The sequence below is a fragment of the Stenella coeruleoalba genome (genome assembly GCF_951394435.1).
Source record: "Stenella coeruleoalba genome assembly, chromosome: 1".
Classification (NCBI taxonomy): domain Eukaryota; kingdom Metazoa; phylum Chordata; class Mammalia; order Artiodactyla; family Delphinidae; genus Stenella; species Stenella coeruleoalba.
Genome location: NC_137169.1, coordinates 12,186,223 through 12,200,778, shown reverse-complemented (window position 1 = coordinate 12,200,778; position 14,556 = coordinate 12,186,223). Strand labels below are relative to the sequence as shown.

General features: G+C 59.0%; 1 protein-coding gene across 3 annotated transcripts; it reads right to left on the bottom strand.

Annotated features, from left to right (window-relative positions):
- Positions 1-542: 542 nt before the first annotated feature.
- On the bottom strand, positions 543-12,239 carry LOC307194318 (chloride channel protein ClC-Ka; the record flags this gene model as incomplete). Of its 3 annotated transcripts, none has more annotated exons than XM_079937409.1 (19): positions 12,051-12,239; positions 11,264-11,392; positions 10,385-10,513; positions 9,282-9,421; positions 8,863-8,940; positions 8,692-8,770; positions 8,028-8,153; positions 7,570-7,654; positions 7,371-7,472; positions 6,740-6,824; positions 6,310-6,483; positions 5,776-5,845; positions 5,496-5,606; positions 4,919-5,132; positions 3,919-4,052; positions 2,173-2,261; positions 1,942-2,025; positions 1,072-1,158; positions 543-590 (listed from the first exon to the last, which is right to left on the bottom strand). In XM_079937409.1, exons 1-19 carry the CDS (start codon positions 12,148-12,150, stop codon positions 543-545), a joined length of 2,064 nt encoding a protein of 687 aa, XP_079793535.1. In that variant the 5' UTR covers positions 12,151-12,239. The 3 variants fall into 3 exon arrangements, with proteins under 3 accessions (XP_079793535.1, XP_079793536.1, XP_079793537.1); XM_079937410.1 differs by having other exon boundaries at positions 1,942-2,022; XM_079937411.1 differs by lacking the exon at positions 10,385-10,513.
- Positions 12,240-14,556: the final 2,317 nt, after the last annotated feature.

Sequence of the window (14,556 nt, the reverse complement as noted above, 5' to 3'; positions counted from 1 at the left end):
GGGAAACCAGGCCCCAGGCCTGCAAGGCCCACATGACCACCAGGGGGCCCCCAAGAGCTCACTCAGGGCCGGCGAATGTGGCCTTGCTGAGGCGGCAAGATAACACCCTGGATGCTGAGATGAGGGACAGACGGCTCTGGCAATCAGCTTTATTTTTTCTCAGGAGCCTCCGGTTGGGAGTCATACAACCCTCAGAGGGCATCTCTGCGTGCCCTTGGCGACAGAATATCCCAATGTCTTCATTCGTGAATTTGATTCTTTCATGGAACACCCACCATATGCTGGTTTTCTGCTGTCTTGCGTTCTGAGTTCTGTCCAGAGGGGGATTTGTCCTTCAAGGCAGGTAGCACTTGTTTCATGGAGAATGGGACGTGGTGACTATGGGGCCTCTTCAGTGCTAGCTTAGCTGCCTACTTCGCCGAAGAGTTGAGCTGGGCTGGAGGGGAGGGGTGCGTTATGATGGGGGGGGGAGAGGCAGGGTCTCTGCCCCATCTCCTTCACCAGGGCAGCTGAGGGGCCCTGTTTCATCTTGCCAGGCTGGCTCACTTTGGGGCCGGAGGGTTTGTCAGGTTGGAAATTGCTTTCTTCAACTAGAACAGAGAACAGAGTGGGGAGGATGTAGAGGAGATTGCAAGTGGGGGGCGCCAGTATAGTTTGACTCCCCTAAGGGTTGATTCTGGGGTGAATTTTAGAGCCAGTGCCTCCCTATTGCATAGATCAGATCATTGAGGCCCAGAGAATGGCAGGGCTGGCCACAAAATAAGGTAGAGGTAGCTGGACCAAGTGGCTGGCTACTCTGGGCCAGGAAGTAAGGCTCATCAGAATCCCATGAGGCCCCTCCAAGTTTTTTTTTTTTTTTGGCCATGCTGTGCGGCATGTGGGATCTTAGTTCCCTGACCAGGGATCGAACCCACGCCCCCTGCAGTGGAAGAGCAGAATCTTAACCACGGGACCACCAGGGAAGTCCCAAGGCCCCTCCAAATTTGATGGCAGAATTTTGGTGCCCCCCCACCTCCCCAGCCTGTTCGAGCATGGCTCCTCCCCTTTGCTCCACCCTCGGGACCATGGTACCTCCACCCAAGACACGAAGCCCACAGCTCTGCCCTGAGACGTCACGAAGAGGGACTGAAGGTTCAACAGCTCGAAGAGGTTGTGTGCCTGCAGGGGGTGCGGTTAGGAAACACTGGAGGATAGGTGGCACCCACCCGAACCCTCTGGCTTCAGTTTCTTCCTAGCTTGGCAGCTTTGAGCAGAGGTGAAGGCCCGGGCCAGGCTCTGTCCCAGTGGTGCCCACCCCACCTTGTTTCTGAGCCTGGGAGGGCTGGACAGCTGTGATGGTGGGTGGGAGACCAAGACCTGGGCCCGCAATGTCCAATGTGACCACCAGGGGTCCCCAGAGTCCACACAAGGGACTAGTGGAAAGGACCCGTTTTTCAGCATCATCCGGCGTCATCCACTGGCACAGAGGGGTTGGGGCCACTCTTAGGTCCCCAACCTGTTTCTGTCCCTCCATGACCCATGTGCCAGGCTCTGTGCTTGCAGGGGGGAGGGGATCAGCATTCAGAGTGATTAAGTACTTTGCCCAAGATCACACAGGCAGAATGTGGTAGACCTGAAATTGAAACCCATGTGTGCCTTGATGAAAAGACATATTTTTAACCACTGTTTCTTTCCATCCAGAATCTTCTGGTTCCCAAGCTCTCCCTCTTCCCTAGTCTCTTCATCATCCCAACAGCCCTGGAACTGAGAGACAGAGAGGGCAGGAACTGCGAGACAGAGAGGGCAGGAACTGCATGCCCATTCCACAGGTGAGGAAGCAGGCCCAGGAGGAACAGAAAGCCACACAGCATGTCCGGGAAGCTGGAGCCAAGTTTCCCTCTCAGGCTCTTCCCCTCTATCCCAGGGCCCCTGTCTGCCCACAGCGAAAAATTTCCCCATTACCTGGTGCAGGGAGGTCTCCGGGGACAGCTTCAGGGTCACTGGCTCCACGGGGCAGCCCCCAGCCAAGATGTCCTGCAGACACTGCTGGGGATGGGGGAAGGGTTATGGGGGCCTGGGGCAGCTCCCCCTTCCCCAGGCAGCCCCTCTCAAACCACAGGCTATCAGCTGGCCACTCCCCTCACAACCCTGCTGACTCCCCATCCTCTACTGACACCTCATATGAGCACTCACCTGGTGTCCTGGAACCCAGGAGGGTGGCTCAGCCTGGAGGGCCTGCACCAGGTGTGCCCTTCGCACGGTGCCCACCAGTATCTGAGACTCTGGACAAGTGGAGAGGGAGAGGAAAAAAGCCACATTATGAAAAAGGAACTTACGTTTACTGGACTGCTACGATGTGCCAAGAACTATGCTGGGTGTTCTCATGACTCTCGGGAACATACAGCACCTAGGTCAGGAACTATTATCACCCATTTTACAGGAGAGGAAACCGAGGCTCAGAGGCACAGAGAGATTAGTTGTCTTGCCCAAGGTCACTCAGCTTCTGACGTGGAGGAGTGGTAGCTGAGGGTGGCCAGGTAAGGCTGCCAGGGGGCCGGGAGGTAACCTGCCCACCCCAAGATGCCCCACCTGGCAGGGCCTCAAGGCAGGAGCAGGTCTGGGACACCTGCATGAAACTGTCTGTGCGTCAGGGCTGGGCTTTGTCCCTCATTTCCCATAGGAAGTTGCACTGGCTCAGCCCAGTGAAGGCATGAACCTGGAAGGCCGCCATGTTCTGAGGTCCTCCTGTGTGCTGGAGGCCTGGCGAGCCTCACTGCAGGGTATCCCTGGAGTCTGCAGGTGTTTAGCTTTGAGGGACAGCCTGATATTTTTGATTTTTGTCCAGTAAAATAAAAACTTTACAACTGGACATACAAAGCCTCCCTGTTTAAAAACAATTAAAGCTATTTCTTGGATGAGCAACAGGGTCCCACAGGCTGGGCCTGTGCTGGTTGGGAACTCTTTGCTTCCTGTGGCTCTAAGGGTAGAAGTGGAGTCTGTCTTGTTCTAGCAGGGGGGTGAAGCTTCTTGAGGGGTCACCCACGTGCAGGTATTTTCAAGTGTGCTATTTGGCGTGTTCTGTGGGATAATGTTATAGGTGTCCCAATTTGGGTGGGGAGAAGGGCCTGGCCTTTGGGATGAGAACCTCTGACAACTCTGTCCTCCCTATTTTCCAGATGTGGCAACTGCAGTTCATAGAGCTTAAGGAATTTACTACAGTTCTGCTGCTCATAAATAGCTTTATGCCTCTTGGGGTAGGTATGGGGATGACCCATACGGTTGTGCAGGTTGCTCACTGCACAAGATACCTGCCCAAAGGACAAGTGGGGATCAAAATCCAGCTGTGCTATGCTTGCCAAGTGTGCATTTTGTTTCATTTGCACAAAGGGGACATATGGGCTGACAGTGGCCCTGAGTGGGGCATGGCTGTCCCCTCCCTACCCCCCAGCTTATCTTTCCCACTCATACTGTACTTGTCCTAGAGGGAAATGATGCTCTAGCTAGGTCCTCTCCCAAAATTCAGCTTATGTGTCTTTTAACAAGGGCCCCCACTCATTTTTCTCTAAAAGGATGTCTTTCTCATGGCAACAGGGTTGAGGGAGGTGACTCAGTTGGGGAATGCCTGAAGGGGAGACTGAGGGAAGGAGCCTTCTGGGAGGCCCTAGTAGTGTTCCCATCATCCTACTGTAGGATGTAAGTAGGACTAAGCTCCGCAAGTAGGATGGCTATTACCTCCATTTTACCAATGAGGAAACTGAGGCTCGGAGAGGTGAAGTGACTTGCCCAAGGTCACACAGTTGCAGAGCCCGGTTTTGGATCCAGGTGCCTGATAGGTACAATGCCCTGCTTACCCATTCCTGGGCCTGACCCTCCCAGGTCCAAGAGGAAGGTAGAGGGAATGCCTCCTCCCCATTCGTGCTCCCCCTTCCTGTCGGGCACCTGTGCTCTCCACCAGGGGGTACTCGGCAGTGTCTGTGGAGGTCACGACCTTGACCACCTCCTCCTGCAGTGTGTCCTTGGCCAGCGTGGTGATGGTACAGTTCATGAAGTGCTCCACAATTACATGGTGAGAGCTGGGGCAGAGGGATGCTCGCATCAGGTCCTGGGGTGGCGGGTTATCCAGACCCCTGGACAAGCTGGGGCGAGCCGGGAGGAGTTTTGCCGGTTCTTCAGCGTGGGCAGGGTCTAAGAGATTCCTGAGATGAACAGCTCCTAGCACCCCAAGGTAGGGAGGGAGGAACCTGGGGACCAGCTGGCCTGTGCCCTCTGGACCCCTATCTCCCCCCAGACCAGCTCTACTTCGACCTGTTTTATTCAGAAGCCGTCGCTGGAGAATTTCATTTGAAGAAAAGTTTTATGGCATAAAGGGAAAAAAGAGCTTTAAAGTTTGAAAATCACGGGAGTAACCACCCCCATTTAACAGATGGGGAAACTGAGTCTGGAGAAGGGGGCAACTTGCACATGTTTGGAGCTGGGCCTTGGACCCAGGGCTCTCAGAGCCTCTTAGTCCTGCTTCTCTGGGGACAGAGGCTGCTCGGCCCTGTCTGGTTGAGTCAGGACCTCAAAGCTCGTTTCCATTGCAGTATTCCAGTCCCACCTCCAGCTCCCAACGCCCCAGTGAGGACAGCAGAGCAGGAGCAGGGGGAGGGGTGGGGCCTCCCAGAGCTGGCGCTGACTCTCTGTGTGACCTGGAGCAAGACGTGGCACCTGTCTGAGCCCCACTTTCTGACAAATGGGCAATATCTGTCCTACTGTTGTGGAGACCGACTGATGACCAGTAAGACACTGAGGCCAAGGACTCCCCCAAGGTCACACAGGGAGCTGGCGAGAATGGAGACTAGGGAGCAGCCATGTGTCGGCCCCTCCCACGCTCACCCATGTCCAAGGTCAGCCCACCCAGACACCATCACCTCAGCCAGCCTGAGCAGACGCCGCTCACCTGATTTTTCGGCACCGGATCCACGGAAGGTATGGCAGTCTCTTGACGATGATGGTGCCGTCGTAGAAGGAAGGCTGGCAGCTCTGGGCGATGGCGTTGGCCGCCAGCACCGCCATCAGCACAGGAAGTGCGTGCACGATCTGGCCAGTCAGCTCGAAGGCCAGCAATGCGGTGGAGATGGTGTGGGTCACAGCCCCTGAGAAAGCCGCAGCCCCTGCAGGGGGCAGAGCCAGGGAGGGGGGCTCAGGCCAGGAGACAGCTTCATGCAAAGGGCAAGGCTGCTGTGACTATGGCCATGGGCTGGGGTGGGAATTGTCCAGAGGCCACACGTTGGCCACTGTTGGAAGTGCCCTATGCCTGGGCTTGGTGAGGGAAAGAGCAGTAAGGAAGAAGGGGCACCAGGGACATGACAGGAGCTAGAAAAAGTAATGGAGCCTAAGGGGAGGGGCTCAGGGAAGGGTGGGGCTCATTGGGAGGCTAATGACCTCCCCATGCCCTGCAGAGCTACTGGCTGATTCTCCGGGTCCAGCCCAGACCCACGATGTTTGCCCGTCTGGTGGGAACCCGGTTTACTCACCTGCCAGGGCATACCCCCCAGGCATGATGGGGTTGGTGACACCTCCAGCCACGATGCCCTCTGGGAAGGCAACAGAGAGGGCCTCCCCTATGAGGCGCCCGATGGCAGCTCCTGGTCGCAGATTTAGGGTGAGGGCAGGGAGCTAGGCTGACCCAGTCCCCACAGCCCTCCATCCCTGGGGATCAACCTCAGTACCATCCTGGGGAGGTGGGTGGACCAGGAGCCATGGCCCTGACCCGATAACCCTGAGTCTATCAGACCCTCAACACCCCAGACTCACCGAAGATAAATATGGGCATGAAGTACCCCGCGGGCATGGGGATCGTGGTGGCCAGAATTATCATCCAGAACTGTGGGTGGTGGGAACCGAGGGGGCAGAGGTTAGAGGCAGCTGGACAAGAGTAGGCAAGGGAGGGACAAGACAGGGGGCAGGGGGGTTTCCCAGGGAGAAGGAGGATGCCCAGGCACATGCCCATCGCCAGTATCTGGTGTGAGGGAAGGTGTGCCCAGGGGAAGGATCCCCACCCTGGCAAAGTGCCTACTGTGTGCCTGGCACTGTGCCAGGGACTCTCCTTTCTTCCCTCTCAACCTTCCTTGATGTAAGCACAGTAACTAGCCCGTTCTAAAGACGAGGAAACTGAGGCTCAGAGAGCTGAAGCAACTTGCCCAGGACCACACAGCGGGCAGAGGTCAGGCCAGGGAGTCTGCATGAAGGCCTAGGCCCTGCGCTATGTACATGCTATGGGGAGGTACCCCATCCCACCCAAGGCTGGCCTCAGCTCTGCGCACATCCCTGGGGGCCCCGGGAGCCCACCTTCATAACCAGGAAGAAGGCGAGGGTCCCAAAGATGGTGAACTGCGGGTGGTACCATTCGAACCATAGGTTCTGTGGGTCGGGCTCCGAGGGCCAGGGTGGGGACGAGTTCCGGGTCATTAGCGCCCACGAGTTATTGTCGAACAGTGAGTCCAGATGCTCCCTCATGGACAGCTGGAGAAGGGGGCAGCTTGGAGTTCTGCGTGAGGGCCGGGCAGCAGTCCCTGCCACCCCCACCCCCACTGCCTGACCCTGCCTCAAATCCTCATCTGCCACTTCCTGTTGGGGGGAGACCTTGGGAAGGGCTCTGGCCCTCTTGGAGCTGCACAGCCATCCCCTTATAGGTGTTGTGGGGATTGAGATGATGGGCACAAGTTGGACAACGACTGGGCATTCCCCCCTCTGGCCACCCCAGCTCAGCACCCCTTACCCGAGAAGCCATGAAGCGGCCCACGCCAGGGGGATAGGTGATGGAGGCGAGAACCAAGGCCGCCAGAGCGGAATACAGAGGCTTGCTGTGGGGTGGGGGCGGAGGGCCAGCTCCAGTGCCAGCCGTCCTCTTCCCCTCCCCCCACCCCACGGAGCGGGCCGCCACCCTGCTGGCTGACGCTGAGGCAGGGACGGGAGAAAGAGGCACAGGAGCAGGGGACGGGTGGGGGTCAGTCCCACACCGCTCGGGTAAGCAGCGGTCGGGGCCAATAGGAGAGCTTGGGACACAGGCGGGCTGCCCGCCAGGCAGGTGGGACCAGGGCAGGACCGGCCAAGGTGGAGGAGGGCTGATTCTGAAATGCCAACGCCAGGGGGCAGACAAGGTTGGGAAGGAGAGGGGGCTCAGTAAGGGGCCTGGGGCTCCACGGGGAAGTAGGGGTTCAGTGAGGGGGAGAGAGGTTAGTGAGGGAGGGAGGGCTCAAATATTGGGGTTGGGAGCCTAGTAAGTGGGGGAGCAGTTACTATGGGGACCTGGACAGGGGTGTTAGTGAGGGGTGGGGATCTCCATATAAGGCTCAGGAGAGTCTAGGGGCATCACCCTGTGGGGTCCCTGGCCCCCATTCAGAGCCCACCTGGTGGCCAGCAGTTTGGAGAGGACCCGATTGGTCTTGACAAAGCCGAGGAACGTGCGCTGACAGAAGAGGTAAGCACAGCTCAGGATGCCACAGATGGCCCTGCAGGGGGGGGAGGGGAGTCCAGAACCGAGGGCAGCAGTTCAGGCTGGGGGAGGCCCCCAGTTGGGCTCTGGAGGGGCTAGAGTCATCCACTCACCCCAGCGCCACAAAAAAGAAGATCTCTGGCAGGTCAAAGGGGACGTCTACCCGGAAACTGGTCTTGTAGAGGGAGGTGATGGTCTCTGGGAAAGGAGGGGAGTGGGGATCAGGGACCACACCCCTACCCCAGCCAAACCGAAGGCTCAGAATTAACAGGCAGGAGTGGAGGTGCTGCCACGTCCTGCCCCCAAATACCCTTTCCCTGGCCCTGCCTCTCCCTTCTACCCTCGGGGCTCCCATCCTTCATGCCCAACCCAGGTCAATTCGTTTCCACACTTGTAGAAGGAGGGGAGCGGAGAGGAAGAAGAGAAGAGAGAGGAGAAAGGAGGGAGGAGGGAGAGGAAGGGGAGGAGGGGGGAAAAGGGAAGAGAGAGGGGAGAAGGGAGGGGAGGGGGGAGGAGGGAGGAGGGAGGGAAGGAAGGCGGGGCAGGGGGCAGGGTCTAGGGCGGGGCTCACCCTGCTCGCTGTTGAAGACAGCCAGGAGGCGGAACATGAAGGCCCCACAGGTGGCAGCGAAGAAGCCCCTCCAGTAATCCCAGACCGAGAAGTGGGAGGACATGACCTCGATGCTGAACAGGACGCCTGGGGGCAACACTGAGCTTCGACAGACACCACCACGCCCATCCCAGCGCCCTGACCACTCCCGTCCTGCTCTCCCACAGCCCGAACAGACAGGGCCACCCCTTCTCTTTGGTCCTGAGCTGAGGGGAGAGGAGGGCAGGGCGGGAGCCCCCTGCCCAGGGAACAGGCTTGTAGGCGCTCCTCTCGGTCATCCCAAACCTTACAACAGCCTTTGGGGTGGGGACGATTACAATCCCCATTTTACAGATGAGGAAATGAGGCTGAGGACTGAACTCACCGGCCCAGGGTCACGCAAGGCGAGCTGAGTTTCAAACCTAAGTCTGTCTAATGTGACCGTAAAGCATCTCGACGCCCACCCCCACCTCCACCCTGGGGCGGCTCTGCCCTCCCGGTAAGACTGAAGTAACAACCAAGACCAGATTAGCCGCCATCCTCCCTGCGGGTTCCTCCACTGGGCGGAGGAGCGAGCTGGTCAGTCCGCCAGGGGAGGGACTGGGGGTCGGGGGTGGGAGCCCGGGGTGCAGGGGGAGGGCCTCACCGCTGAAGGGCGCTGCGAACACTGTGGCCACGCCCACCGCCGCTGCCGCCACCAGCATTTCGTTTTGCTTGCTCTTGTTCTGGGGGGATCCGGAGTCCCGCGCTGAGAGTCAGCCCCCGCCCTCCCCTCCGTCTCTTTCCTCCAAGGAGGGGGGGCCCAGGAGCCCCTTACCTCAGACTCCCCAATGGCCTTGGTGCGCAGGCGGCCCAGGTAGGCAGCGATCATCACAGACAGGTGCACGAAGGGGCCCTGCCAGAGGAGGTGTGCGCACAGGGCACAGGGTCCGCCCCTTGCGGGGAGCCGGGGCCCTTGCTCCTCTCCTTCCTCCCGCTCTGGGCCCAGGGTTGGGGGTAGAGGGAGCCTCATCCAGAGACAGCTCGGCTGTCCCACCCACTCCCTATGCCTCCATCTCCCCAGTTCCTTTGTCATACTCTGGGGACCTGGCCTGTCTCCTCCCCAAGACGGAGCCCTGCGAAGGCAGGCCCTGGCCTGAGCTCCCCCTGACCTAGCTTCGGTGGGGATGGAGAAAAGGCAGAGGCGGCAGGAGGGCAGGGTGGGACGGGGTGGGGTGCTCTCATGCCCGTCCATACCACTTTGCCCAGGAAGATGGTGCTGCCCGTGGCCAGGGTGCAGGTGAGGCCCACCACCTTGGCCCCGAAGTTCTTGATATCCAGGTAGTCCTCCAAGACCACGCCCGACAGGATGGTCTTCAGCTCCGGAATTCCAGAACCTTGGCAGGGGATGGATGGACGGGGTGGGGGTCGGGAGGAAGAGGAGGGACAATATCTAGATAAACCCTTATCGCTTTACCCTGCACAGGGCTTCACAACGTGATCTCATCAGCTCCCCTAAACCCTGTGAGTTAGGATTCCTAAACTCATTTTGCAGATGAGGAAACTGCGGGTCAGAGAGGGGATGTGAATTGCCTACGTTCTTCCAGCTGGTCCTGCCAGTCAGCTATTGCAGGACGGGGGGAACCTAGGAGAGAATCTCAGGCCACCCAGATGCATCCCTGCAGCTCCCCTGTGCGGCTGGCCTGGAGCTGAAAGCAGAGCTGAGAGGCCTGGAAGAGATGCGCCCCTCCGTGAGCCCCTCCCTGGGGAGCCATGGTGCCGGCCCAGAGGAGCCCTCAGAAAGGGAGCAGAGCCAACAGTGACCCGAGTCAAGCAAGATCTGTCCTTCTGGGGCTTCCCTGGTGGCGCAGTGGTTAAGAATCCGCCTGCCAATGCAAGGGACACGGGTTCGAGCCCTGATCCGGGAAGATCCCACATGCCGCGGAGCAACTAAGCCCATGCGCCACAACTACTGAGCCCACGTGCCACAACTACTGAAGCCTGCGTGCCTAGAGCCCGTGCTCCGCAACAAGAGAAGCCACGACAATGAGAAGCCCGAGCACCGCAACGAAGAGTAGCCCCCGCTCACTGCAACTAGAGAAAGCCCGCACGCAGCAACGAAGACCCAACACAGCCAAAAATAAATAAATAAATTTATTAAAAAAAAAAAGATCTGTCCTTCTCACTGTGTGACTTCAGGCAACTTACACAACTCTTCTGAGCCTGGCTTCTCTGGCTGTGAAGTGGGGTTACTGTTTCCTGCCTCCCCCCATCAGGAGCCCCGAAGGACAGGAAAAGGCTTTGGGCAGTGGGCACTGTGGGGCAAGGCGAACAGGTGAATGGTGGGGCGATGGGCTTACCTCCCGAGAAGGGCGTGATGCTCTGGGAAAAGCCTGAGGAGAAGGAGACCAGGGCCACAGGGTACACGGTCCAGGAGAGATACCGGAGTAGGTGGCTGTCCCCAATCTCCCGGTACAGCCACTTGTGTGCTGGGGACAGCTGGGAGTCAGGGAGCCATCCACGGGCTCTGCAGCCCTCAGGCGCCCACTTGCTGGCCAGGAAATGGAGGCTCAGAGGGCGGTGGCCCAGGACCACCCAGTAAGTGGCAGATCCCCAAGAGGAGGCAAGAGTAGGACCCTGGATCACACCCCAGTGTTGCCACTCCCTAGCTGAGTGACCTTTTGCAAGCCATTCAACATCTCTGAGCCTCTGTTTCCCCATCTGTCAAATGGGCTCTCAGATGAGGTCTGGTGCATGGCAGGTCCTCGTAATGCCACCTGAGCAAGTCTCCCAGAGAAGGTGTGTTAGACACTTCCTGCCCCGTGCCCCCTCTTCCAGGGAGACCTCAGGGTGGAGACAGCCTGCCCAAGCATGGGGAGAGAACGTTCTATGCCTGGTGGTCTAGACAAGTGTTCTCCCCCACAGTTACTGAGCTGAGAGCAAGGAGGGAGGAGAAGGGAGCAGGGGCGGCAGGAAGCGGTGGGCATAGAGCTCAGAGGAGGAAGGACTATTTGGTCTTTCACTCATTGGACAGATGAGGAGACTGAGGCCCAGAGAGGGGCAGGAGCCTGCCCAGGGTCACACAGCAAGTCAAGAGCAAAGCCAGGACCAGACCCAGGCCTCCTCCCCACTCAGAGCCCTCCCCCACCCCCGCTGCACCTGGCGGCCCATCTGGCATCCCGAAAGCGTGCTCTAAAGCCCCGGGTCCAGAGCAGGCGTGCATGCCGGGGAGGGGTTACCTCGGACCACACGGCCGACAGTGAAGCTCATGGTGTAGCTGATCAGGGCCATGAGCACCCCGAGGGTCATCAGGAAGTACCAGTCCTCACCCATGCGGAAGAGCTTCTGCTTCAACCACTCGAGGCCACCTGGGGCAGGGGCATCAGGTGGTAGCCCAGGGCCCAGTGAGGGCACGGGGCGGGGGCGGGGGGCAGGGGCTGTGTGGGGCTGGGGCCAGGTGGTCGAATCCAGAGAAGCTGGGAGGGGGCTCTGCCTCACGTGAGAGACAGCAGGATTTGTGCAAGTGAAGGTGGAAGCACGGTGGGCGCCAGACCTATTGGCCCCGCCAGGAGGGAGCCTTTGACCTACCCGCCCTCCCCACCCCTGCCCCTTCCTGAGGTGCCTATGGAAGAATGACAGAGGGGGCAGGCTGTGGAGGGAGAGCTGGAAACTACACTTTCTCCAGCATCTCTGCAGGGGACATAGCTTAGAGGACACGAGAGTCTAGAGAGACTGCTCTGTTGTCCGAGGACCGGTGGGGCTGTCCTGGTGTCAGTCCAGAGAGCACCCACTGGGCCCCTAGCAAGGTCCCCGGCGGAGTGATCAGGCCTGGGGGCTGCGTTCCCAAAAGGCAGAGAGCAGACCTCTAGCACATCTGTCCCACAGACTGGCAGACAGATCCCCACCCTCGCTGCCGCGCAGGATGGGGGCAGCTCTTGGGCTCCAAGGTGGGTGGGGAGGCGGACCCGGGGAGGGTGATGTCCCGAGGGGTTTTCGACAGGGAGCAGAAGGGAACCTAGCTGTCACCTCGGATGCCTCGGCGGATGCGGGGACACGGGCCCCATAGCTCCTGAAGTGTCACAGGATTCCCCGAGGAGCCCTCACGAAGCCCTACCAGCTCCTCCATCAGGCCCCTGAGGGAGTGGACAGGCAGACGGACCCTTGGTGAGCTGCTGCAACGCCCTTACCCAGCCACTGGGCCCTTCCAATATCTACTTCCCAGATAGAAGGGAAAGGTGGCATTTTCAGGAGGGGACGTGGGTCTGGTGTGCCTTCATTCCTGAGGGGGTGACCCCGAGGGTGCGAGTGTGTGTGTTAATGTTTAGGATGAGGGCAGTGGTTCCTAGCTGTCCCCTACATGTCCAGCAGCAGGTTGATCAAGGCCGCACCCCAGGCTCAGAGCCCCCTTCCCCATCCTGTGGCTGCCACTCCTACCCTCCCTGGACGCTTGTCTGCTCCCGCTGCTCAGAGCAGTCTCCTTGCCCAGGGGAGTCACTGTCTCACGGTGGGGTCCCCATGGACCACTCTGACTCCCCATGCCCATCCCTGAGCCTCCAACCCCTCGGCTCAGGTCAGAGTCAGGAAAACCCCAGGCCCAGAAGGAGAAGCCGTGAGGGTCCAAAGGAGGTGCTGGCTCCCTGCCCCCCAGCTTCCTGCTCCTGCCCTGCCTGCCCTGGTCCTGGCAGGTTCCATCCAAGTCCCTGCCCCAGCTCTGCACCCGGCGGCCCCTCACCTTTGTCAGTCCGCTCTCTGCTGTGGCCCCAGCCAGCCCTCCTCTGACAGAGACTCCTTTGCTTGCAGCTCAGGTGCACCTGGACAGGTGTGTGTTCCACCAATCAACATCCTGGCCCCCCCTCCTCCCCGCCCCACCCCGCCGGGGTTTACCCTGGCCATTAAGAATGTCCTTGACAAACCAACTGGAACTGCCCCGGCCAGCTGAGTGGTGCAGGCCAGAGCAGCCAGGAGGGACGAGGGGCAGGGGCTCCCCAACCTACCAGAGCCACACAGAGGCGGATGGCACCCAACCCAGCTACCGGCTGGGGTACACAGGGCCTGGGAGGGGGAAGCTCATGACACAGCAGGATGGTGAGGGGTCATCTGCAGGGGCTGAAGGTCAGGGCTCTGGGTTCTCAGAGCTGGGCATGGGAGGGGTTTGAAAGAGCAGAGAAGGAAGAGGAGAAGGACCCATAGGGGAGGGGTGCTATCATTACTGCACCTTTGCTATATGCCAGGCACTGTGCTCAACCCTCCTCCAAATCAGTGAGTGCTCAGAGAAACCCAGCGAGGTGGGCAGTATTAGGCCATTTTAAAGAAATGGAGTTTAGAACTTCCCTGGTGGTCCAGTGGGTAAGACTCCACGCTCCCAGTGCAGGGGGCCAGGGTTTGCTCCCTGGTCACGGAAGTAGATCCCGCGTACATGACGCAACTAAGAAGTCCGCACGTTGCAACTAAAGATCCCGCATGCCACAACCAAGATTCTGAGTGCCACAACTAAGACACAGCCCGGCCAAAATAAAGGAATAAGTAATAAATAAATAAATAAATATTTAAATAAAGAAACGGAGCTTCGGAGAATTGAGGCTGCTTGCTTGCCCAGGGTCACAGAGGCTGAGGCACAAAGTCAAAAGTTCCATCCAGGTTTGCCTGACTCCAAAGGCTTCACACCTCTCCGAGGTCCTGCCTTGAAGACCTGCCTTGCTCAGAGCTGGGGAGGGGGCCGACGAGCTGGAGCGGGGGAAGGGAATTGGGCTAGATCCTCATGTCCAGACCCTCCAGTCTGAGAAGAATGCCTCAAACCACAGCACCCAAGGGGCAGTGGCTCTGCTTGGGGCTTCTACGTAAATGCCACAGACCCTGTCCCACCCCAACGGAATATAGGAACATGCACACTAGGTCTGGAACCCAGTTCATCCTCCCAGCACCCTTGCGGGTCAGGCACAGTATCACCATTTTGCAGATAATAATGGAGGATCAGAGAGGTGCAGTCACTCCTCTAAGGTCACAAAGCAGAGGCTGAACCCAGACTTCGATTCTGTGGCTCTCCCTCTTCCCAGAGCTCCTCCAGCACCTGTGGCTTAAGCCTTCAGGGCAAGGGTTTGGGCACAAAGCAGAGGATTTGTGCCTGATACCACTTTTAGAAGATTTGGGCAAGAGATCTGGGACAACACCCGCCCCCCGCTCCCCGCTCTTCCAGACAAAGCCCCCTTTCTGAAAATCATGATGGCCCTTCAATGACTTGTTAAAATCCTGAGGCCCTGAGCCACCCTCTGCCCCTAGATGTCAGCCAAGTTACTCCCAACTGGGAGCCCTCTGCCCCTAGATGTCAGCCAAGTTACTCCCAACTGGGAGCATGTGTGTGTTGTGAGCGGTGGGCTGTGGGCTTGCTGCTCTGCATGGACCTGGGCCCACCGTTGCCTCGGCTGCCCCAACCTGTATACAGTAGCAGGATAATTGGCCGCCCTGTTGACATCCCAAACCCGTCTCTGGTCTCGGGCAGCTGCTCACTCCAACTCATAGCCGGCATCGGCCAGCC